The sequence below is a fragment of the Filicampus tigris genome, chromosome 12 (assembly GCF_054856515.1).
Source record: "Filicampus tigris isolate MCC_2025a chromosome 12, RoL_Ftig_1.0, whole genome shotgun sequence".
Taxonomy (NCBI): Eukaryota; Metazoa; Chordata; class Actinopteri; order Syngnathiformes; family Syngnathidae; genus Filicampus; species Filicampus tigris.
Window position 1 is genome coordinate 3,983,011 of NC_141228.1, and position 26,792 is coordinate 4,009,802.

The 26,792-nt window shown below is 41.6% G+C and overlaps 1 protein-coding gene across 2 annotated transcripts in view; it reads right to left on the bottom strand.

Moving 5' to 3' along the window:
• The window catches only part of raver2 (ribonucleoprotein, PTB-binding 2), an 88,639-nt gene that overhangs the window by 47,310 nt on the left and 14,537 nt on the right, over positions 1–26,792 (bottom strand). Inside the window, exons 1-4 of one of the 2 annotated variants that reach the window (XM_086046881.1) lie at positions 25,379–25,724; positions 22,470–22,536; positions 4,030–4,337; positions 563–727 (exon numbers count right to left, since the gene is read on the bottom strand). In XM_086046881.1, the coding sequence (XP_085903007.1) occupies positions 563–727; positions 4,030–4,337; positions 22,470–22,536; positions 25,379–25,414 (576 nt within the window). In that variant the 5' untranslated portion in view covers positions 25,415–25,724. Of the gene's footprint in view, positions 1–562; positions 728–4,029; positions 4,338–22,469; positions 22,537–25,378; positions 25,725–26,792 lie in introns of those variants that run through there. The other variant, XM_086046879.1, reaches the window with a different exon arrangement.

Below are 26,792 nucleotides of genomic sequence, written 5' to 3' on the forward strand. Positions count from 1 at the left end.
TTAGCAGGTCAAGACAAAAATGATTTATTAGAGGTGCAACGATTAATTGACAAACAATCAATTATCAAATGAATCAAAAACAATCCATTCATCTCTGAGAGACCTTGTCCAAAGAGAGAAATTGTCCAAATTAGGAATTTCAGCCTTCAACAGTAAATATTACATTTCTGTAGTCCTCCATGAAAGCAAACTGATTGTGGTTGGGTTTTTTTTTATCAAATTTGCAAATATTTGCTTTTACTTGAGCAGCAACAATGATCAGCATTTTTACCTATTTTCTGACACGCTATGGAACAAACCAGTAACTGAATCTTAATTAATTTATGTTTGTGCATTTTCTGCACTGTAAATTTGAAATGGAGTCCTGTTTGTGAATATAGTGATGGAAATTAAAACGTTTTTTTTTTTTTAAATCTGATTAATCAATCAATTTGATACTTGAATACTTGCTTCCACAAAACTTTGATCAAAGCAAGGCATTAACATGATTTTAGTAACATTCCTTTTTCAGGCCACAATCTGGACATTGCTTGCACCTCAGTGCTTTTTATGCAACGTTTACCTGGCAGAAGACTGGTTTGTAGGTTTCTGAGAAGATCTGGGTCATCTCTTCGGAGTCACAGAGGTCCAAAGGTAGTCGGTCCACACACACACATTTGGAGTGCAGGTTCTCTTCCTGGCTCAGCTGGTTGACGTCCATCCATTGCACCATCAGTGAACGATCCCCCTACAAAATCACAGCAAAATCTTTTGTCACATGCTCAACTGCTCTCTGTAGTTTGTCACACAAGTGCTTAGGAATATATACTACTTATGGAAACTTTAATCCATTTTGGGTTACTTTTTAACTTGGTCAAAATTCTTTAATCCAATTGGGGTGATTTGATCTACTCAACCGCTGGGTTATAAATGTTTCACACAGTATGGGTTATTTACAGAGATGGCTCTGCGACAGACCGGGCCATCTATCCGCCTATGACAGATGCCCATTTTGTAGGCGATGAACCTAAGATGGGAGCCTTAAAAAAAAATAACGGATTAAGCATTTCTTCCGTCCGTCATCATCTACAGTCTACTTTCGCGGTGAGGCTTCAATGACCGCGGCGAGGTTCCCATTTCCCATTGGCTGCTGCCGAGGCTTCTGGGTCCTAAAAGGAGATGTATTGAGTCCGGCTTCTATGCCACGTAATGCCGATGTCAGACTACACGAATATAACCCGATTTTTGGGCCGACAGACAGTGTCTCGTAGCCTATTTTGAGTTGTCTTGACGCATCATAGCCCGTGGAGTGTGACATACTCAGCGATTGGTCGTTTGTCATCTGGGACGCTTCACAATCACCACGACGAAAGTCTGGCATGTCAGAATTTTTGTTCGTCCTGCGGCATAGTGTGACATGTAATATTTCATCCTTTGATTGGCCTTTCTACTTATGATGAGAGACTGGATGTAGCGCGCACATACAAACAATCAAAATGCCGAAAAAAGGAACGGACAGTAGGGGGGAAATACTGGAAAGTATACATAGCATTTAACTCATGCTACTTTTGCTACCCATTGACAGATTTCCATCCACTCAATCAACTTAAATCTCCACACCTGGCCATTCCAAGCTCCCTGAGCAGGGCACACATTACCACTGGGAGAATGTATCCTCTTGATAAGGTGAATTAATTATTTTGTGAACGCCATGTAGATAATTCATAATGTCTGTGTTTCGTTACCTATTTAAGTAGTATCTTGTATTGTTGAAGCTCAATGGTAAGTTGGACTAATAAGGTAGCTACTAGGGGTGTAACGGTACGCTAAATCACATTTAGGTTCGGTTCGGTATATTTTCGGTAAAAAAAAAAAAAAACGATTTTTTTTTAAATATGTTTATTTTGAAAAGATGATAAGTAAATTGTACATTTTTGGGAAAAAATAAATAAATGCAAACCATTTGGGTGATATTCTAAGAAATTACACCAGAATAAAAAATACACTAACAATAAAGTTCTCTTCATTTTGTAAATTATTAAGACACTGAAATCTTTAAACACTCAGCAGCAATAGCCTATGACACAACTAAGTATTCAAGTTAAAGACAAGTTGTCATTATGTATACATGTATACACTTTTTGTGATTAAAAAAAAAACATACAATAACAGTTACAATTATTGCTAACTATATTAAAACTCTTTTTATAATGAAAAAAATACAGTAATTTTAAAAAGTCTATGAAATTGTATACATGTTTTAGGCATTGAAATCTTTGAATGTCCAACAGCATATTGTAATGAGTTGGGTTATCTGTGTTGTGGTCGGATTTGTGTGTTGCTGAGTTGTGATGTTTCCGAGGTTCATGAATGCATCGTACGGCAACGGAGTGGAGCAGCGGAGAAAGAAGAGCGCGAGCATTTGTACTTGGATTAATAAAAACGAGATAATTAAACTACGTCTGACGGCGTGTTCCTGGAAGACGCTAGAATATGATAAATCTCGCTATTTAAGTTTGACGTTTTGGGCTAAAATACTGCTTGCTTTTGTTAGGGATTATGGTATTGGCCCCCTCTTGTAATGGTATGCTCCAGTAGCAGGTGGAGCGTTGTGAACACGTTGTGAACACAAGGAAATACAGACACGCTTGAACGCACGCTGCTGTCTCAGTCTCTTCATACACAAACAGCTTCCTCGTCTAAGAAACATTCACAGTCGATGATACCGTGCATGTTAGACATGCTAGCCGCTAGCCGCGATTTCATGTAGCAATGTCGGCACACAACTTTCGGACTTATCCACGCACCTTTCCCCATCGGCGATGGGGAACAGGAAAGCCAGAATGTTCCCAAACAGGAGACCGCAGTGTACGCGGGCACCTTCGAGCTCTGGCTCTTTTCTGGCTCTCTCTTTTGTGCCGCAACTCTCGTCTCCCGCATGCAAACAGTCCGTGCGTAAGATCACGCTAATAAGTGGACCAAACTGAACGCAAGTGGACCGAACCGAACATGCCATACCGAACCATATTAATACACCCGAGTGTACCGTTTCACCCCTAGTAGCTACTAGCTAGCCATTTAGCGATTAGCATTGAAACACACTGAAACAGATATTCTTTTTTTTCTCTTTCTCTGCCATTCACCGAAGTAATTAATGAAACTTGTTCACAATGGTCATGTTAGTTTTGAGAGTTGCCAGCTAGCTGGCTGGTTTGGTTTCTTAGCTTCATGGCTAATTTTCCAGCCAGTTAGCTTGCTAGTTAGCCAGGTAATTAGCCAGTTTTAGGACAATACCTGACAAATTCAACCTAGGAACATAGTTTCCTAATATAAAGTTAGAACAATTTACATGTACGGTATGCATATGTGAATGTATGTTAATAAAACCTTACATAGTGTGTAACATAAATATACACTCAACAAAAATATAAACGCAACACGTTTGTTTTTGCTCCCATTTTTTATGACATGAACTCAAAGGTCTAAAACTTTTACCACATACACAATATCACCATTTCTCTCAAATAATGTTCACAAACCAGTCCAAATCTGTGATAGTGAGCACTTCTCCTTTGCCGAGATAATCTATCCCACCTCACAGGGGTGCCACTGTGATTGACTGACGGACCGGTCCGTCAGTCTGATGGAATGCCCACCTCTGATTGGGTTCTATCCCGCCCATCAGACGCCCAGTGCCTCTGGGGGTCTACAGGGCAGTGAGCTGGCCCGGATGCTCGGCTTCAGCGTGATGATTGGATGAAGGCGGAAAAAATGACCTGCTCCTCATTTGAATGACCAGCAGCTGCCACTGTTCAGCACTAATTATTCCCTCTGCAGGACATGATTTGGGGATGTTTTTCCTTTTTCAGACTCTTCAAAGAATTCAAGAACACAAGGTTTCCTATTGTGGCAATACATTAAAAACAAAACTCTTGAAAGTCTACTTTTTCTAGTGATGTGCTGCCTCAGCCAAATCGCTTAACTCTCAATAAGACAATGACAATACAGCAGGGGATCATTTGTTATTCAAACACAATCTGCTCAACGTACCAGTGGTCGTCCCAGCAACTCAGAACGGGCCCGCGAAGCAGAGTCTTTCTTCATGTACTCGACAAATCCATAGCCTTTGGAGTGGCCCGTCAGGTCGCTATACACCAGAAAGGAGCGCTCGATGTTTCCATAGGAACGTACCAGCTCCTCAAACTGCTGGGCAGTGAAGGTGTGGGGCAGATTGGTGAGGCAGAGCAGGGAGTCTGTAGGCTGCAGGGTGACATTGATCAGGCGTCCCCGGACAGTGCTGTGATGGAGGGAGCGGATGGCATCCTGAGCCTGGTCCCCGTTCAGCAAAGTCACAAAGGCTGGAGGAGTGGACATTATGGAGACAGCCACAAAGGAAAAAGACAGACAAGAAGAGCCAACACAAACAAATGAAGGTACAGACCAAAACAGGTGTGAGAGACCAACATACATTCAAAGCAGACATTTGAAGGATGTTTGAGGGGAGTTCACAAGGAACATGCACATGAAAATAAAATAAATGACAGCTCAAACGTGGAAGAAGAAATGGTGCAAAATGCAACCAACACCACAGACAGTCAAAATGACAGACAGTTACACAAAGAGAAAGACAACACATTAGCGATAAAGCCAAAAGGGAGCCACAATGTAGGGGGAATACACTGTGACGCACACATACTGTACACATTTTAACCACATTTGAAAAGGACATGCCAGAGAAACGCTTAGTTGTGATCCTTGCAGATGTTTGCAGGAAATGATACATGATTTAAAATTGTGTGTTTCTTCCTAGTTCACTTCACGTCATGTTTACACTAAGTCACCACCTGCAAATGCTTGTAGGTGGTGTGTCGTTGCGTGTGTGCAGCACATTGAGTTGCATTGTGTACGGAAAGTGCTACATAAATGAAGCTGCGTTGCCTTGCCTATTGATTGCACACTACTGTCTTTTCAAGTTATCTCCGTGTCATGCTCCACTGACTACAGCTTTTTTTCTGTTCTAAAGTCTCTCATCTCTTATCCTGCTCCATTTCTATTGGACTATTTCTACCTTAACATTCAGCCTTAAAACAAATCAATTACCTCAAGCCTCATCGAAGACACATACACTCACTTGGGACTGGATGTTTCTCACTAAAAGTCCAATCTTCGTTAAACAGTGTGTACTAGTGACATTAGGCGTTACGAGGGGCTGGAACTGTTTTCTCTCTCGTTTGGCTATAATGAAAACGTAGCATGAGAAGTGTGGGATGGTGTAACCATCTGCACAATCTTCAACAGTGAAAGGTGGACATCTGACTGCAAATAAATAAAAATAACTTCATCAATAATGGGATTGCAATTAGTGTGTGGGTAAAATACAATACATGAGAAGAAAAACGGAACGTTTCGCCGCATGGTAATTCCGGGCTTTTGCTTTTGAGCACATCTATTGTTTCTCTGAGGAGTAAGTTGGGCATTGGGAAGGAAGTCAAATGTTAAAATCCTCTCGGAGGTGGCATTTCCAAAGTTACAGTATGTTATTCTCTATTGAAGAAACTAATTAAAATCAGGGCAGTTTCAAACAATGCCTCAAGAGACTATGTTCTTGATTTATACAAGGTGTCCCTAATGATAATTACCCCTCATGTTAGTCTAAAGGTCAGGATAAAGTATCATGTGGAGTCAGGAATCTCATTGGAATAACAAGCGATTGGGCTACAAAGGGAGAAACCAATGTGAATAAAACTTTAATACCATGCCATCACATTATCATTATATTCTACACGACTAAGCTTGTTTTTTTTTTAATATGGTAACTTTATTTCTCTTGAATTCCATTAAAATATAATTTGTAAACCCCTAGCCCCTAGCCGTATTAAGTTACAAGAGGAAGTTTGAGGTTTATTCCACAAACACGAGAAATGTCAAAGATATGGCAGTGAATGCCAGGAGGTGGAGTTCACTGATTAGGGTGCTTCTCAGAAAGTGTGGTCAACCGGATGGTCACAAGAGTGATTACCTTCTTCCCTTTACAATCATCCATCCATCCTTCCATCCATTAGTTGAACCACTTATCCATGCATGTTTTTAGAATCTGGGAGGGAACCGGAGTACCCGGAAAAACCCCACGAAGGCACAGTGAGAACATGCTCCAACTCCACACAGGAAGGCCAGAGCCCGGATTCGAACCCACGACCTCTGGACTGTGAGGCAGATGTGCTAACCAGTCGTCCACTGTTCCCTTTAGAATCAATCACCAGATTTCACTGCTTACAATATTGCAGACATACTGCAGAGATAAATGACACGTTTGGAAATTCACTCTGATACCCGTGTACTACTCTGAGAGTGAGAGACAGAGCGCGTTCCCCTCCTGTTAATTTCCAAACACAACCTATATTCTAAAGCAATCAGCGGCCTGACCTTGAACTATTTGGACGCACTGGCGCACCGTGTTCCCAGTTAGAGCGCCTAGGGCGCGCAGCCGCGTTCAGGCACTGCTTTTGGTGCACACTGAGGCTAGGTTCACACCGCAGGAAAATCCAACCCAGTCTGATTTTTTTGCCGATATGTGATCTGTATCTGATTTTTTTATGACATTTTTTTATGAACGACTCAATTCAGGTTTTTTCAAATCCGCCCTGGGTCGCTTTCATGTGTAGTCCTAAATCGGATACGTATGCGATTGTTTGCAATGTGACTGCGGTCTGAATGGTCAGGTTGCATATATCCGACATTGACGTCATCCGGAGCACAAAATGCGCTCCATGCAGGCGGAGGAAAAATGCCGGCAGCAGGGGGTTCGAATCTGCAAAGTTGTTTTAAGTAACACTATCCTCCTAAGGCCCAAACTGTTTTTTTTCAGGCATTTTTATTTCTTTTTGCTATTTGGGCTTATTGGAACCTAATTAGAAGAAAAACTAAGCATCATCTTTTAGTTTTTTCTATTGTATTGTACTGTATTTTGTATACTGTATTTTTACTGTAGTATGTATGTAATACTCTTCTGAGACCACAAGATGGCAGTGTAAGTGCCCACATGTGTCCAAAACACCCACAGTTCCACAGTGCACACGCTTGTGGACACAAGAGCTAGAAAGTGCTGTCCACGTATGTGGCCCCTAAGCCTTAGGAGGCTATTGACTTTATATTTTATTTTAATTTAATCCCACTTGAAACCTGAAGCATAAAGTGGACATTTATGGTGATAGTAGTAATTCAGCCACGGCTCAGATGGATTGATTTTTTACGCACGGGTTATGACGTGACGTCATCATTAGTGATGTCTCCATGAAATGAGATAGAAAGGCCTCACCTCGTAATTTCCCCCAAATACTGAATTTATTTCTACCTCCTACCTAATCACTTCACTATAGAAATGCCCCGACACGCTGGACCACATTTACTTCCGTAAACAATATGTCATGAGAGACGTCGTCTATTCTTCTGCGCATGCGTGTCACTTTGGCGACGCATGTGTTCATCCAGCAAACAAGACCGAGGTCGCATTTATAATGTAATATGAACACTTACTCAAAAAATCTGATTTTTTCCAAAAATCCGACTTGAGCATTAAGACCTGCGGTGTGAACCTAGCCTGAGTTTCTGAGCAGTCGGACTGGACCAGTGCACGTTCAAGGCATATTTCTGAATGCCAGTACGGTAGGTGAAAATGGACTTATTATATTGGGGTCGGCAACTAAAGAGCCATTTGAACTCGTTTCATGAAAAGAAACCACGACAGTCACATTTTTGCACATTTAAAATTATTGAATGGATGATTTTTCCTTTTTACCTGATATAGGCAGCCATTGAACCGGTGGCCCGTTCGAAGCTATATTGGATGCGGCCATCATATTAGCCACTAAACCGGTGAATAATATTTGTAAAATTGAGTTTGAATGACATAATACAATGCAAAGCAATGGTACAATATTAGTGCAATGAGTTCTGCCTTGATGATACATCTCTCTCCAAGGAACAAGTGATTGAGGCACTCTCACAAGTCGCTTCACTTACAATCAAATACAAATACATCAAATACAGCTGCCGCATTGACGTAGTTAAGGCCAACATCCTTCTCACTCAACGTGGGGTCTATGTATATGTACTGTAAATGTTGTCTATGGTTATCGTGGTTATCGCAAAGGGCATCATTCTGGGAGTGATAGCGCTGCGCGAAGAGTACGGTATCATGAAATATGTGGCGCAAAATAAGTACTTCCTGTAGGGTAATAATAATAATCCCGCCAGCCTCCTAACCCCCTATGCATTTCATGTGCATCTCTTAAGTCTTAAGTTTGGAGATGGGTCTGTCTTCAAGTGGATCACCTTTGATTAGCAAGGATACTGAAACACTTGAACTTTTAAAAGGTATGCTATAACTCAAATAAAGCAGAGAATTAATCCCAAGTGCCTCCTTTGTGGTAAAACACCTATAAAAGTAAGATAATATACTGTATAGTGCTCACTAAATCAGGAGACGCAGCCTTGAGGTGCTTCTTAGTGTTGCAGCGCTCAAAAGAGACCCGCATTCTGTTGCCCTGCACATGTATTTCTCTCAGCCCTACTTCAGCACTGCTGTAAGTACACATGTAACAGTTAAAACTATCTCATCTCCTCTCAGCCTTGGAGCCTTTTGTCTTCAAAAACACTGGACCTCCCACACTCCTCTCTTTATAACCAACACTCATTCTTGATTGGAATCACACTTGTTTGCACCTTTGTCATCTATCTCACTGCACAGACATGTAGACTGGGTTTTATATTCAACAGTCTTCACGTTCAGACACATCTCAAGAAAAAAATGTTATTTTCCCATGTAACGAGGTCAGAGGATGACATGAAAAAAGTGGCCGGCAACAACCTACAGTTGGCATGTTTTGCTATTTTCTGAACTCTGTCACTTCAGACGGTGAGGCGATGAGCAATCTTAAAAGCTCTGATACGTAACAGTACCTATTAATAACGTTGGTCGCATTTTTTAAAGAGGTTGGACGCGGTCTTATTTACCTTAGAGCAGAGGTATAGGACACAGCCAAACCCTTTAATCTTATATCAACCTTCCAACTGCATGGCAACCACATCATATTATGTGATCCAAAAAACAAAAGAAAATCTGGTACATAAGATCAGCAATAATCCATCCATCCATTATCTATACCGCTTATCCTCACAAGGGTCGCGGGCGTGTTGGAGCCTATCCCAGCTGTCTTCGGGCAGTAGGCGGGGGACACCCTGAATTGGTTGTCAGCCAATCGCAGGGCACACAGAGACAAACAAACAACCGCACACACAATCACACCTAGGGGCAATTTAGGGTGTCCAATCAACTTACCATGCATGTTTTTGGAACGTGGGAGGAAACCGGAGTACCCGGAGAAAACCCACGCAGGCACGGGGAGAACATGCAAACTCCACACAGAGAGGTCGGAGCAAACCCCACGACCTCTGAACTGTGAGGTGAACGTGCTAACCAGTCAACCACCATGCTGCCCAACAGCAATAATATTAATGCCTATTAAGATAAAAATATTGAATCGTTCAATGATGTATCATGTCTGTGCTGGAATTATTATTACTGACCACCAGCAACATTCCAAACGCACTTTGCATATGAATTGCTGAGAAAAAGGTAAACTACATGTTTTTGCCTGACTACAGTGTTAAAACTTCTGTATCATATTATTTTAAGCTACTACCCCCGGTAACTATAGACATATATTACGTCAATATATATATGATTATATATTACCTTTGGCACAATGGTGATCGAATTTCTTATGAAATTTGAGTTCTTTTTAGGGCTGGGCCATATGACTGAAGGAGGTGTTTAATCGTGTGCTCATGCATAATATCATTTTATAGTAAGAGTTGTACTGAGTCGACAGTTGTACTGAGTCATTTATGTGAATGAAGTTACGCCGCTCACTCGCGCAATGCAGAAAGTATCGCCGTGAGAGTATAGCACACGGCCACCGGGCTAGCACGGATGCTACGTTTCTAAATTTTTTCCGATGAAACGTTTTATTGAAGGCGTAATGTATTGATATCGATCACGTTTCCATCGCAATACATATTGATGTTGAATTATCGGTCCAGTCCTAGTTATTTTGGTGGCTATTTTTTGTACCCAGAAGTAAGACAACTACCTCACTAGTCGAGCTCTGAGGAGCCCAGAACTACGACGAGTTGCAGAAATCTACAATACAATGCTATTTTATGTATATAGCGCATTTCTTAACAGCTAGAGCTGTCACAAAGCACTTTAAAAACAATACAATAAAGAAAAAAACAATAAGAGGCAGTGATGAATCTATTAATAAATATATCCATCCATCCATTATCTGTACCGCTTATCCTCACAAGGGTCGCGGGGCGTGCTGGAGCCTATCCCAGCTGTCTTTGGGCAGTAGGCGGGGGACACCCTGAATTGGTTGCCAGCCAATCGCAGGGCACACAGAGACAAACATCCGCACTCACAATCACACCTAGGGGCAATTTAGAGTATCCAATCAACTTACCATGCATGTTTTTGGAATGTGGGAGGAAACCGGAGTACCCGGAGAAAACCCACACAGGCACGGGGAGAACATGCAAACTCCACACAGGGAGGCCGGAGCCGGGCTCGAACCCACGACCTCTGAACTGTGAGGCGGACGTGCTAACCAGTCGACCACCGTGCCGCCAATAAATATATCAATAAATATTAATAAATATATAAAATATAAATAAATAAAGCCAATAAATTAACATAAAACACTATATACAATTGAGTTACTGCCCCACCAGCACAGTTGGATTTTGTCAAAGTGTTCAGTAAGAGGAAATATCTCAGCTTTAGCTGTTATTGCAGCAATATTTGAGAGCATGTAACGAAAGTGACTCCTGTTTGCATTTGCACTTTAGAGCGAGATGATTAATTTTCTTGCAGTCTGTTCGCTAAAAAACATTTTGAAAACTGAAAAAATTACATTAGGTATTTTTTTATATTCGAAATTGAGCAAAAATCTCGTCTCGTCTCGTTCTCCTGGACTCAATCTCGTGAGACATCTCGTCTCGTGGGATTTTTGTCTCGTCCCATCCCTAGTTAGAAGTATAATAAAGTCACCGGGGAGTCCGCTAATAGCACCTCTTTCCCGGATATGTTTGTCAGGTGTCGAGAATGTGGCCGTTTGTTTCGTCTGCAGGGGCGGTACGGGGGTGGCTCCTCAATCTTATATGTATAAAATATAATATCATATAAATAATAATATAAAATATAAAATTAAGGACCCAATTGCTTTCTTGGACTAGGCGGAGCTAGTGCTTAGACAGCGGGAATGAGCAGGAATGGAAACGGGTGAAGGGGGGTGTTTGTGTTATGGTCCGTGTTTTGAGTTTGGGTTTTGACTGTAGGTTTATGGTTTTCCTTGTGTTCCTTTGTCTGTCTCTCGTTAAGTTATTGAGTCCACCTGTGCTTGTCATCCCGCTCCCTTGTGTTGTGTGTCAACCAGCTTCCTCCTACCCTCTGTGTCTTGTCCAGGTGTTCCTCGTTGTATCGTCAACTTGTCTGTATTTAGTTGCCCGCTTTCTGTCAGTTCGTTTTGGTTTGTCTTATCTTGTCAATGTGAAGTTTGTTTTTGGTCCTTGTTGTTTTTTTTGGGCTTCAACAATTTTTTGGGGTTTGGTATTATCCCAGCACCTTGTTTGCCTTTTGTTTTAAATTAAATACTTTATTGCACACCATTTTGCCTCCTGCGTTTGGGTCCTCCTCCACGAAAACCTGACAGAACGAACCAACCACAGAATGGACCCAGCAGGACAGGCATCACAGCCTGGCTTTTGTTTTCACGATGAGAAGCTGCTTCTTCAGACAATTGAACTCAACCTCATGGCTGCAAGGTGGTCTCGCCTCCGCCAGTCACTCAATCTACCTGAATCTCTTCCAGCGGAGCTAGCCTTGCGGCCATCGCCTGAGCTGATTCCCGTTCCGGCGGCGCGAGCCTTGCGGCCGCCGCACAGACCTGTTCCGGTGGCGCGCGCCCCGCGGCCTTCACCCGAGCCTGTTCCCGTTCCGACGGCGCGAGCCTTGTGGCCACCACCCGAGCCTGTACCTGTTCAGGCGGCGCCAGCCTTGCGGCCGCCACCCGGCCCTTTTACCTTTCCAGCGGCGCCCGGCCTGCGGCCGCCTTCCAGTCCCATCTCGGCGGTGCCCGGCCTGTGGCCGTCCTCCGTTGCCGTTCCAGCGGTGCCTGGCCGGCGGCCGCCTTCCTGTCTCATCTCGGCGGTGCACGTCCTACGGCCATCCCCCGTTCCGGCGGCGCACATCCTGCGGCCGCCTTCCAGTCTTGTCTCGGCGGCAGTTTGGTTTTTGACTGTAGGTTCATGTTTTTCCTTGTGTTCCTTTGTCTGTCTCTCGTTAAATTAAGTCCACCTGTGCTTGTCATCCCGGTCCCTTGTGTTAGCCAACCAGCTTCCTCCTACCCTCTGTCTTGTGCAGCTGTTCCTCGTATCGTCAACTTGTCTGTATTTAGTTGCCCGCTTTCTTTCAGTCCTTATTGGTTTCTTGTCAAAGTCAAGTCCCGTCCAGTTCCAATTCTAGTCCTAGTGTTTGTTTTTGGTCCTTGTTGGTTTTTTTGGACTTCAACATTTTTTGGGGTTTGGTATTATCCCAGCACCTTGTTTGCCTTTTGTTTTTAAATTAAATACTTTATTTTGCCTCCTGCATTTGGGTCCTCCTCCACGAAAACCTGACAGTTTGAGGTTGTTTTTGGTGAGGAATTGGTATTTTAACATAGCTAACAACAACAAAAAAAGTTGATTTGATACAACAAAGTGTTGTGTCCACACACATATATAATATCCGCTGTTCATTCAGCCGGCGAAGCTTCTCCAGTTGTTTGTTGGCCGTAACACAAGCACAAAGTTCGCTGCATGTGTTGTCCACACGCAGCACTTTGGTCTTCATGCATGTATGGTAGGAGGACATATTAACTATAGCATTGTCCATGCGAAAAACATGACAAATTTGGTGCTGTCTGCTACTCGTTCCCCAAAGTGTATTTTGCAGAGCTGGGCTTTTTCTAAAAAATTGCAGTCTGTTTATCGCCTTCTGCCTACAGCCAGGGTACCCTCCTGCCGTCCGCTTAGCCGCCATTTTGTCTGGCTGGTCCAATGTGGTATTTGGGGGCTACCCACAGGTATTTTTTTTCTTTTTTTTTTGTCGTACCAACACACATTTCCACATGACATGCCACGAAAAACAATCCCCTGATCCCAGGTTAGCCCAGTAAATCCCAAGACTTGAGAAAATAACATACTTTCAGAAACAAATATGATAAAGAGATAAGGTAATGCTTCAATGTGTGCAAATATTCAAGACATCAAAGGTGTGAATGTAGCAGAATAAAAATGCAAGAGGCTTGAATTTCAAATATTTACAAGATCATTTCGTACTTGACAAAAAGCTGTGTTCAAGAATAGCGTCCAACGTGAAGTGATGAATGGGAATGAGGATATGAAGATAGTTTTGTGTGGTTGAGTTTTAGTAGTTGTACAAATATTACATTTTGAAATCAATGAATAATTGTATTAATCCTGATTGCAATCTCAATCAAAAATGGTGATTATTTTTTCCATAATCATCCAACCCTACTCCTGTTCTAGACAGTCTTCAATTTCTATAACCCACGGGCGTAGACAATGTCACAGTCTTTTGTGGAGACCCCGGTGTCTTCATCTATCAACAATGGAGGAGGCATGAGTGATTTTATCACAGGTCTTCAGTCTGCGCTGACTGAACGCATATACGTAACGGCCATACTTTCTGCATTGCGCGTCTGCAGTCTACATGCAAGTCCAAAGCGGTCTTCGTATGCACAATGCGGAAACTATGCAATGGTATGAAAAAGGGGGCTACTTTCCACCACAAAATCATGGGTGAGTAGGGATGTCGCTCCAGCGTGGCATGTCCTTTCTTGGCCAAGAACTGCAGAATCCTTAGGGCATTTTGAAACGATGTATACATACAGTATATTTGGAAGCGTCCATGACATCATTAAAAGCGACAACTTATGAATCGAACCGTCCTTTACACATAACAAATCAGTGACGAAAAATAGCAGAGGAGATGATGAAATCAAAATGAGAACAGAAAAGCTACCCTTCATAGAATACACAAGTTAAACCAATGAGCTTTTTGCCAGCATGTGCAGTCTTCATCAGTGAATAGTGTAGTGGCAAACACAAAGGCTTCCATTGAAATGCCGGGACTCCCAGGATCACCCTCGCCATTGTACTTTCACATCCGCAGTTCCGCAGTGTTGTCCACATACCTTTGCACTTGTGCTGTGGCAAGTGACTCACACTGTGTGGAATGGGTGTGTCACACGTTCAGGCTGGTCAACTACCTCATCTCCCTCCGAAGAGCTGAAAATGAAAATGTGAGCATCTACGCCATCATGTTTGAGTTTTAAATGCAAATCTTCGCAAGCAGCGACAGCACGTTAAAAATTAACATCCTTCTATACAATGCTACAGCATAATTTAACATTATCCATCCATCTATTATCTGAACCGCTTCTCCTCACTAGGGTCGCGGGCATGCTGGAGCCTATTACAGCTGTCTTCGGGTGAGAATTGGGGTACACCCTGAACTGGTCGCCAGCCAATCGCAGGGCACAAATAGACAAACAGTCAATCACACGCACATTCACACTTTTGGACAATTTAGAGTGTTCAATCAACCTACCATGCATGTTTTTGGAATGTGGGAGGAAACCGGAGTACCCACAGAAAACCAACGCTGGCAAGGGGAGAACATGCAAACTCCACACATGAAGGCCGGAGACTGGATTAGAACCAACGACCTATGCACTGCGAGTAAGGGCGTAATGATTCATCGAAAATCGATTTAAACTGCTTAAAGTATACGTCGATGTAAAAAAATAAAAGAACTGATATCAAAATTTTGATCACAAAATTTGTAATGATAACAAATGTCAAATGTACTGTACATTTTTTATTTTCATGTTCAGTTCTGGCACTAACAAAACAGAACAAGACAAAAATGTAGTTAAATAGTCAAAATTATTCATTCATTTTGATGTTTTTTTTTTTTTTTTTTTTTTTGTCAAGTTACAGAAAGGTACTGTTTGCGGAGCAGAGGGATACAGATAAGGGCTCCTAAAAGGGGGCGTATTTTGTCCGGCCGCCGTGAGGCTTCCATTACACATTGGCAGCAGTGAGTCTTCAGTTTCACATTTCCCTCAGTAGGGGTGGAGGGAGAAGTTGGTTGACAGAAGCGCTATAACGGAAATGCGTTTAAAATGATAGATGGACCGGCCGATAGGTGATTACTATTTGATCCAGCTTGACAAAAAGGTGGATAGACACGCCGTCAGGATGGGTACCCGGGCTGCAGACGGATGGCGATAAACGGACCAGCAAATTTAACCTCTTCTCAACTCATTTCAACTTTGTTTGTAAAGCCCTTTAAAAACAACCATCACTGCATATAAAGTGGTGTACATCGAGTAAAAATCGGACACGCAAAAACAAAAACAGTTAAAAACAATAAATTAATAACAGAATAACAGCAAGCAGCATTAAAACATTAAAACAATGCAGAGTCTCATTCTGAGTCTAAAGACTTAGAATAAAAATGAAATAAAATAAAAATTTTAAGACGAGTTTTAAAAGAGCACAGAGAGGGAATAGTCCTTCCATGCATTACCACAGACATTAACGCGAGGGTTGTTTTGTTTGTTTATGTGCTCATGTGTGGTGGCCCTACAAACTTGTGTCAGGTTACTTTATACGCAGTTGGAGAGAAGAGGGTGGTTTGGGGGTGTGTTATATAGCGTTTATTAAGGCCTGATGAAACCAAGACTGAAGTGATAATAGTTAATAAAATGATTACAAAATGTATGTTTGGCACAAATACTGCTCATCACCAAAAGAACACCATTCCTACAGTGAAGCATAATGCTGTCACCGTCATTTCCGAGTAGTAATGTGCATATAAATGTTGGTGTCTTTGGCTTAATCTGTGGCTTTAGCCACCACAAAAACGTCCTTAAAGAGCAGGTCAACCCAAACACATTTCTTTTCAAGAATATGTTCTCAGCAGGCCCACTAGTTGAAACACGGCATTCTGCTTAAAATAGCGCATGTCGAATATGAATTAAGCAGCAAAATCCACCCCTTTTTAGCTTAACTCGGGGGGCCGCCATTCTGTCATTTCTGTTGAATGAAAATGACATCACAACTGCGCAGGGCCCAGGTAACGACCAATCACGGCTCATCTTCAGAAAGCAGGTGAGCTGTGATTGGTCAGATGTGACAAAAAACGGGTGGATTAACTCTTATTCCACAAACGCAATATTTATACGAATGACTTGTTTCAACTAGTGGGCTTGCATAGAACATATACTTGAAAAAAATACTTATGGGATGACTGCCACTTTAAAGAGGAAGTCAAGCCAATTTTTTTTTTTTTGAGTTAAGCAGCAAAATCCAGCCGTTTTTAGCTATCTGAGGGGTGGCCATTTTGTCACTTCTGTCAACTGAAAATGACATGACAGTTGCTCAGGGCTCAGATAACGACCAATCATGGCTCAGCTTCAGAAAACAGGTGAGCTGTGATTGGTCGTTACCTGAGCCCTGAGCAACGATGATATCATTTTCAGTCGACAGAACTGACAAAATGGCCGCCCTGAGATGGATAAAAACAGGTGGACTTTGCTGCTTAACTCATCCATCCATCCATTATCGATACCGCTTATCCTCACAAGGGTCACGGGGCATGCCTATCCCAGCTGTCTTCGGGCAGTAGGCGGGGGACACCATGAATTAGTTGCCAGCCAATCGCAGGGCACACAGAGACAAACATCCGCACTCACAATCACACCTAGGGGCAATTTAGAGCATCCAATCAACTTACCATGCATGTTTTTGGAATGTGGGAGGAAACCGGAATACCTGGAGGAAACCCACGCAGGCACGGGGAGAACATGCAAACTCCACACAGGGAGGCCAGAGCCGGGATTGAACCCACGACCTCTGAACTGTGAGGCGGATGTGCTAACCAGTCGACCACCGTGCCGCCCCGCTGCTTAACTCATATTCCACAAATGCAATATTAATCAGAATGCCGTGTTTAGACTTGTAAAGAAAATTTTGCAATTGACTTCCCCCTTAAAGGCTGGCCGCAACAAAGCAATTTGAAGCATGTCAAAGAGCTACATTCATGTCAGTACATTTTTACCAAAGGCATATTTTAAGACTAAAAACATATTTGCTTACAATATGGTAATGAAAGGATGGAAAGAACGTACATGATGAAAAAAGCAGTTAAAACACTGGTAGATGGATATGAAAATAGATACAGATAAAGATAGAGCTGTAATGTAAAACTGGACAACTGAAAGCATTGTAGCGTGGAAGGGAGAACATGGCGAACAAAACAGTCAAACAGATCGTCACGTGTGTAGCGATGGTGGGTGTTGCAAATCAGCCGCGACAGCCTGGAGGAGAACCACAAATGGAAACGCGTGGCTATGTTCACACTCACAGCATGGCATGCTGAAACATGCACATAAGCAAGGACAGGTGCACTGCAAGACACTTTCAAAAGGACAGACATAAACACTCCCATCATTATGACCTAATAAGTCCAACAGCAGAGGCCGAGTGGGAACTGATATGGTCATGATGCGAAGAAGCGGTCAGAGCTTCTCTTAGAACTACAGTTCAGTGCGAGAGTAGAGGCACGCTCACTCGTTTTAATGCGAGCTTTGTGAGACGCGGAAGAGATTTATGTTCCATTGTGAAGGGGAACAAAATAACATATCCAATAAAAATGATTACAACCCAAGATGACTTTTGGTGGGTTAGTACTGTAGGTGGGTGTACACCAGTTAATCAGAGGACACATGAAGTATAGACAGACAATCATACATATACTCACGCATACCCTCACACAACTTAATATGACTCAGGAAAATATTATCCGAATTTACAATATTTCCTATGGGAAAATTGTTTTGAAATATGAACAAACTGGAGGTCGACCAGCATTGTGTTTAACCTTTAAGGCTCCTTTGTACTTAAACCTCGCTCAATAACTTAGCACTGAAAACATTGCCTCTGTTCTTGCTTCCATGTGCTCTTGAGGAACATGCTGGGACTCTGTGGACTTCACACCAATTATAAAACAGTCTCAGTCTCATGAGCACAGATAGAACATGCACCTCCCTCAAGAGGAATGATGCTATTACAATTTGTTACAGTCTTGTCAGCAGTGTTTTCATTGGAAACCACAACTGTAAAAATTCTTCTTCATCCATCCGTTTTCTATTCCGCTCATGAAAAAAATCTCCACCCATATCCCGACTTTGAAAATGCCAGTTTTTAAGCATCTTCACTGACAAAAAAGCAACCAGAGAGTACTTCAACATTTGTTTAACATGACGTTAATATTTAAAACTAAATAAAAGAGATGCAAACATTTTCAAAACATTTTTTTTACACAACAGTGCAACAAATGTTGAACATAGTGAACTACCCAAAATTGCCCCCCTCAGCTGTAATGCTGTATATCTTAAAATGTAAACATTACAATTTTTAAGATATGACACTACATACCGTGTTAACATTATTGATACTTGAAAATGTGTACAATCAAAAGATGAGATTTTTGATTGCTGCTTTGGTCCGGTGGCTGCATGGCTAGTTTTTAGCGGCTAAATGTTTGATGTTTCACATAGACAGGCTGTGCAAATCCCGCTCGCATTTTGATACATTCCACATCATCACTTGGGTGCTACTTGATCAAACGATTCAACAAGATTGCAGTTTTGACCGCTTTCGAGGACATACCTTGCACAAAAGCCGGCTTTATTTACTCTACATTGCTTTGGAGATACTGGCACAAAAGCAATGGTAAGGAACTCTCTTGTCAAAATAGCTTCCTCTTTGGAAGATAATGCCACGTCATGGATGCTCATCAGGTGCGAGTTTATCTGCACCTTTGGTCATTGTTTAAAATAATCAATCGATTAATTTGATAAATGATTAATTGCCGATTAATCCATTAATCGTTGCGCCTCTAAACACAATGTAACCGATCATGCCCTGTGCTGAGCCGCAGGTTTCTTATGTCAATTGTTTTCTTTTTAACCTGTGTGTGCACGGGACTTTGTTTTCGTGGGCTATTATTAATTGGAGGGTTGTTTTGAACTAATGTGAAGTACTTTGAGTTGCATATATGTATGGAAAATAAATAAAGGTTGATTGATTGATTGATTGATTGATTGATTATTATTTATAATCCAAAATTGCCACTGGAAATAAGGGGAATACTTCATGGAAGGAAAATGCCAAGGGCGAAGGAATGAATACAAATTCTCGGCATTTTAAGTATCAACAGCTCTATACTTACTAAATATGTAGGAAGTGAACATTTTGGTGAGCTCGTAATAGCAAAACCACATCCTTGCTATATTGTACTATTTTAGGGGTACTTAAAAATTCATGACAATATAGAAGCCTTTTGCCTATCACATTTTTATCCAGAGGCCCATGACAGAACACTCTATTTTTTTCATTCTCATACCATCCACTTTCACTGCATTCCTGCTAAATTGCAGCATCAGAAGCGTACCAGTAGAGTCTGGATGTATTCAGCTGTCCCATTCTAACAGAACTTGCCGAAGTATGTCTTCACAAAGCAGTTGTGACACGTCCTATTATGATAACGAGATATGTGGCGACGTCGGCGCAAATGTGACAACTACTTTTCAACAATAGCAACATGGGAAGTAAGTCTCGGACGTTAAACTCTTGTCGTGACGAGCAGCATTCTGCCTTGGTAACGCCATTTTTTATAGTGCGTCAGACGCCGACAAATTCCTGGGTCAATTTCAGTGCCTCATTCCACATTGTTACAATCCACACAGGACGGCGAGCCTGGAAAAGGGCAGAAAAAAGACCCAAGGACTCTCTCAAATGTTGTCTGCTCCAAAAGAGGAGTAGAAGTGAGTGGTACTTCTTTGAAGGTCAACAAGAGGGGAAAAGAAACAAAAACTAATTTAGGATGAGCAGTTGTTTTAAATGAAATAAAACAAATCATGAGGAGTGTGAGAACATTGCCCACCTAGGAAAAAAAAGATCAAAACAGCACCAACAACACAAGTTGTTGGCCCAGTGAGCTGGTGTGATGCATTAGGCATTAAGACATCTCAGCCATTTATAGCCTGTGTGTCTCCAACTATAAGTGTGGTGATGTTGGCGTTGCTGGACTGGCTGTGCTGACTAAAAATAGTTGCTCTGCAAGAATTCCCTGGAAAGGAAAACTCTTTTTAAGGGCAGCGGGTCTGTGCGAGTGTGCGTGCGCACACGGACATGCATGCATGCGTGTGTTATTGTGCCATTAGAGGAAAAAGAAAAATCCTGGAAAGAAATGCTACTTAGATTTATTTTGTGAACATTTTGAGAAATAAATTACTCACAACCTACAAGTACTAACGGCAACATAGATTTGTGTGATAAGCAAACTCAGATGACTTTATGCTCATTTTCTACCTCATTGTCATGTAAATCATCCTCATTTTGGTGCCGATTGTTCACCGTTTTTGGACATTATGTTCAATTATTTTGAGTGGACAGATTGTGCCCGGTACCGCCACTGACTGGCACCAAGACATGGTAAGAGGGAGGGGGGTGTGGCTATATAGTGACAAGAAAGGGGCATTTTGAGAAGATTTAGCTTCTCCAAAATACATTGATGTAATTGAAAATGCAAGATAATATAATTTTCCTGATCGAAAAATACATAAAGCTTGTTTTTTTAAGTGTAAAATGGGCCATCCTAGCCGGATGATCCCTTCAAGAAACCTCACCAGAGTTTGCTTGTCTTTGCTAGCTACTTGCTAGCAAAAAAATATGGTTTAAAGGAAAATTTAAGAAATATGAACTCCTAGCAGACCAAAACGAAAAGAAGAGCTACTGCGTCACTGGACAGCCGAGCCCTCTTTCTCATTCTTGACTTCGGCAGACAGTGTTTTTGGATTCTGGCAAGTGTTGTGAATGACAGAGGACGTAAGTCATGCAGATTTGGGCCCAATTTAGCCCAAAAATGCCTTAGGCCAGTGGTCCCCAACCACGCAGCTTGGTCCAAAGTAGCCCGTGGCGAGCCGCGCAGAAGAAAGAATCCTAAACTTTTTTTTTTATTATGTCAGGCTGAAAAATGTTTTATTTTGAAAAGTGACCGGATTTTCTCCGTTACATCCGTCTATGACCTCGTGACGCATGTCAAGATGCGACGTTATTTGTCTCAGTAGTGTCACGCTACTATTAATCCCACAAACTAGCAAAATTAGTAAAAAAACAGGCCATGCACGAAGCCAGCTCTTCACAATTTGCGGTGAGTGGCTCTTGATTTGGCATTATGGTGATCTCTGGTGCCTTATGTTGGCGCATTTCAGGAGGATGCTGCTCATACACTTACATAAAAATGAGTCTTCACATTTATTGTTTTATCTCCAAAATACCGTAGTACAAGAAAAACAAAACTTGTATCATTCACACACTTTATATTTGTTCTGTGGTGTCTGTTGCATGTTTGCATGTTTAACAGTAACCATAGTGACCATGTTAAAGCATTGTTACTCGGGCACAATATCGAAAAAATATTGATATCGCGATAATGGTTTATGCAATATGCATATCGCAAAGACATGCAATAATTTTTTATGGAATTGTTGCTTTTATCTGAATTTGACCAGTCAGATGCAAACTTAAATGTGCATTGCCATCCAAATAGTTTAGGGGGATTACAATGAATTAGAGTGATAATGATGCTTAAAACTGAGTGTATCTTATTTGCAAGGATTGGTTACTTAGAGGAGATGATCTGCATGTGGGAGGATACAGTACAGAAAGCTGATTGGTGAGTTTGGCAGGAGAAGAGACAGACTGCATTTACAGTATGTGTGAGATCGTTGATACAACAGATTCTGGGTCAGTCAGGAGTGCTCCAAAATACCTGTGACGATCATCTGACCAAATCGCAATTTCGATCACAAACACGATAAATCATTCAGCCTTTCTCTGAATACCCACTCAGTACAGCGATGAAGTTGCTCATTTGGCAACTGCGCTCAGTTTGAAGACTGCGCCTGAGCACGCGCAGCTGATTCTTTATAAATCGGAAAGATCGTTTTGTCAGCAATGTATACTATTATACACATTACTCAACAAAATTATGGATTGAACACTTTGTGTTGAACTAAACGCTGCAAAAAAAAAAAAAAAAAAAGCAAACAAAGGCCTGTCAAATTTTGGTTCACAATTGTGTAGAGGCAGTCTTTACCATTTTAATACATTTCAGAATTATATGGGAGCAAAAATAAAATTGCTGTGCTCACATTTTTGTTTTCTGTGAATGTGCTGTAAGTTGTAATATATGTTTACAAGTAGAACATGTGTGCTCTGTGCGTGAGTTTTACCTGTGCCTTTATTGCGATCAACAAAGCAGTACTTTAGTTCATACTCTTTCAGGATTTCATGGACCTCCTGAAACAAGAGAGAGAATATTAGCCACACCATCATGAGCCAAGCAAGTAATATTACAGTACAATTAAAATATAATTAGGCATTTAAAACATTTAGCTCTGTTTGGACAGATAAGGAAAGTAACAAGTAGTGGTTGCAACTGCCTGAATACAACGAAAATGTATTTCAATTCTCTAAATCTTAAATTGTTTTTTTTACATTTTGTGTTAAAACCTTTGAATGGCCATTGAACTGTAATTAATCGTAATTATATTTAAAAACTAAATTGAAGGTTGTCATTTCATCACTGCAAAACCAATACAACAATATGCAATATTCTTCTTACAGATCGATGTTATGCATGTAGCAAGAAACACAAAACGTTCGACTCTGTTGTCACCCATTGAAACTCAAGCACTCTTATGGTTTGCCAAAGTGTTGCAGGGCTTCAACTAAAAACCAAAAACAAAGGAATGAAGTCGGTAGTAATAATTAAAAAAAAAGTGTCACAGCTGCTTTGATAGAGCAAAAAAAGCCACTCAACGTTATGCATCAGATCATTTACAAAGAGAAAGCAATCGCCAAACACCATTTGAGAGCTTTCTAATATGTTCCTCTTTTCAAGCCCACGGACCACAATCCAGCCCACTCACAGCAAACAGCAGGCATGTTCCATATCAGGAATGGCCATGTAAGGCAGCCCACACAGACCAGCTCACTGGCCCTTGAAAATCACAGAGCTGGCAGCAAAAAACAAGAGAGTCAGTACCTTTCTACTCATTGACACAGTCACAAATTTTTAAAACAAGATCAGTTTAATTTTGTGAGGTTACTGTTTGAATAGTTCAAAATTTGATTTTAACACAAATTCAGTTTATAGAGGATGAAATCATGAGTTAATTACGAGGGCCGAGAGCTGGGTGATACGGAAAAAAAAATCATGACCCAGGCCATTTTATATCACAATAACGATATACAGTACCATGATGTATTTTGAGTTATTCTATAAAAGATATCTACAACACAACATGAGTGCTTGCCTTTTCATGCTTTATTTTGACGTTGCATTAAACAGACCTGCTTCTAATGAGAAATGCATCTAGTAGTGTTGCTTTATACTGTATAACATTATCCAACGTGAACAGAAGCAAAGCAGCCTACATATTTGGGGAAAAATGTACACATGAATCTAAATGAGAGGCATAAAAGTAATGTTTCTGTAACTTGACTTAAAAAAATAAAAAGATGAGCACTACTGTAATTTAATTTTGAGAACATTTATTGTGCAGATCTCAAAAGCCATCCATTTTTCTGAATGTAGTTTTAATCTTCTGGGCCACTCCTCCCGGCTGACGTATGGATGCCGAAATATTTCCTGTTTAGCTGTTTGTGCAGCATTATTTTGCTAGAATTGTCTCCCCAGACACTTTTTAAGATAAGATAAGATAAGAAGATAAGAATGCCTTTATTGATCCCACAGTGGGGAAATTTTCATTGTTACAGCAGCAAAGATATAGGTCACACAGGGACGGCGGCATAATGTGGCCATTAATGTATAACATTGACGGCAAACATTCAGGATCAAACCTATGTAAATATACGCAGTAACATGTGTATATACACATGTATATACACACCAACATACATCTACATAAAAAGTATGAGGAACACTCATTTTGGCCTGTACATAGTACAAAAGAAAAATACTCTAAGTAAGTGACAGTGCTGCAGTGCTGTAGTGAAATGTAAGGAACAGCATTGGATAAAAATAAAACTAGACTAACAGTAGTGGGGAATGTTAGGTATTGCACAATATGAGCTCAGGTGCAGGACTGCACAATTGCACTAATGTCCGCCAGTTTGTAGAGACTACACAATGTTCTTGTTAAAGAGTCTGACAGCAGCAGGCAAGAAGGAACGGCGGAATCTCTCCTTTGCACAGCGAGGGTGTAACAGTCTGTCACTGAAGGAGCTGTGGAGTGCTGTTAGGGTGCCCTGGAGGGGGTGGTCCGGGTTGTCCAGCATTGATGACAGCTTGGCCAACATCCTCCTGTCCCCCACCGAGTCCACAGAGTCCAGGGAGCAGCCCAGGACAGAGCCGGCCGTCCTGACCAGTTTGTCCAGCCGCTTCTTGTCCCGGGCCGAGACGCCGCCTGCCCAGGTGACCACTCCCTGGAAGATGACCGATGCAACCACCGAGTCATAAAAGTTCCTGAGGAGTGTCCCCTGAACCCCAAAAGACCTCAGTCTCCTGAGTAGGAAGCGTCTGCTCTGACACATCGTGTTTAGTATGGATGTAACGATATCCAAACGTCACGGTACGATATCACAATATGAACCTCACAATACGATAATTAACACAATATTGTGGGGAGGATGGTGAAATTAAAAAAAGCTCACATTGCTGCATCACAGCCTGATATCGATTAGTCAAACCATAAATCGATCCCTTTAATACGTTTTTTTCCCATAAATTCGTAACTTTTTGAGTTGCGTGAGATCTCTTCACTATGCAAGGGTAACGTATCAAAACAACATGGCGGAAGCATTGAATTCAGTGCAAACAGGTTTGAAGGCAGATGTCTGGACGTATTTGGGGTTTAAAAAAAACAAAGACGCAAGACGCACGTCGCAAGTCTTTGTGTTTTGTTGAACTGAAACTTTGTGAGACAAGGAATGTGAATGTCAGGTGTTTAAAGTGTGTTTTTCGACTTTATTTAGACAGCCTGCCCTGTGGTTGGAAATGATTTAAATGACTATTTATTTGGTCAGGTCATGTTCAATAAAACATCCTGTGCATTATTAATGTAGCTGCATTGGGTTCAATTTTTTAATGGAAATACTCAAGATACGGGCACTTTACCCTATTTTGCCAATCCGTCCTCCGTCTTCCATTCATGACCTGGGCACCCTTCCGTCATCGCCCCTCCGTCCTTATTCATAAAATTAATCGTCCTCCGATCCCGTCCATCCTCCCTTTTAACCCATTAAGGCCGCGAGCGCATAATCATGTTTCTACCACTAGAATCGGGAGCGCTGTTGCGTCTTTCCACCCTTAAAGCCGGGAGAGTGTACATCATTTTCTTTTCTTTTTTATCCAATTCTCGGTCCCTTAACCAATGAAATGCATCAGAATATATGACGTGAGCCCGGAGAGGATGCTCCTGAATGCTTTTGAGTCATAATGGCGCACGGCGGCGGGAGTTCTGAAATGAGTCACGGTTGTTATGACTGGTTGTTACGTGATGTATCAGTTCCTATGCAGTTGCTATGGTCCTTTTATGCTTTGTCCTTTATGATGTCATATAGGCCTGAAGTCTTACAGTTTAAAAGTTTGAGTTACACAGTGACACGTCAGTACGTCAAACCTTCTTTGAGTGAGGATGCAAACTCTCATCCAGTCCTGATCTCTGTTGTTACTTTGTATTTTAAAGACTTTTTACTCTTCAACTTCCATGTCATATCTGCGCATGGGTCCAAATCCCGATCCTCACGTAACAACGGTAGTGATATAGACGACGCGCTTGTGGACTTTTAACCAGTAGAACCAGTCGAACGTGATATATGGTAATGATCAGAGGTGGGTAATCCAGGTCCAGAAAGTAAAAACCCTGCCACTAGGGATGGGAATTTCGACTAATTTGCCCGACGACTATCTAAAATGTTATTTGCGACTAGTCGACAAGTCTATAAGCAAGAAAGCGTGAGATTTAATACATATTGAATTCAAAGTTTAAAATGCTAATGTTTTGTGTATTTACAGTAAGGGTTATTTTAGCCCAAACATTCAGGACAGTTTGTTGATTTGAATTATATTGATGTAACAACTGACTGAATAAAAGTGAACAATTGAAAGAGAAATGCATTTCTGATACATTTGCCAATGCAATGCATGGCATTTATTATGAATAATGTAATGAGTAATGGTACCGACTCCGAGTCCAGCAGGGTCTCATTCGCCAGCACCATGTTAGGTGCATTATCATGCACACAGGCGACGGCTTTATTCTCTAGTGCCCACGTACCCTTCTCAGCCAAGTTTTCAACTGTGTGTCTTTCCTCCAAGGCGCATGAAGCACACAGCTGCGGAGATGTCCTTCGTCCACATACGTCATAGTCATGTAAGATTCGGTGGACGTCCAACCGTCTGTAGCAAGGCATTGGCCACATAGCTGACCCGCTCAAACGCTCGTAGTATCTCCTCTTTCATTTGGTTATGGCTACTCTCGAGTTGGGGCGTTATTGTTTTGCGACTTGGCACAACATAGCCTACTCAG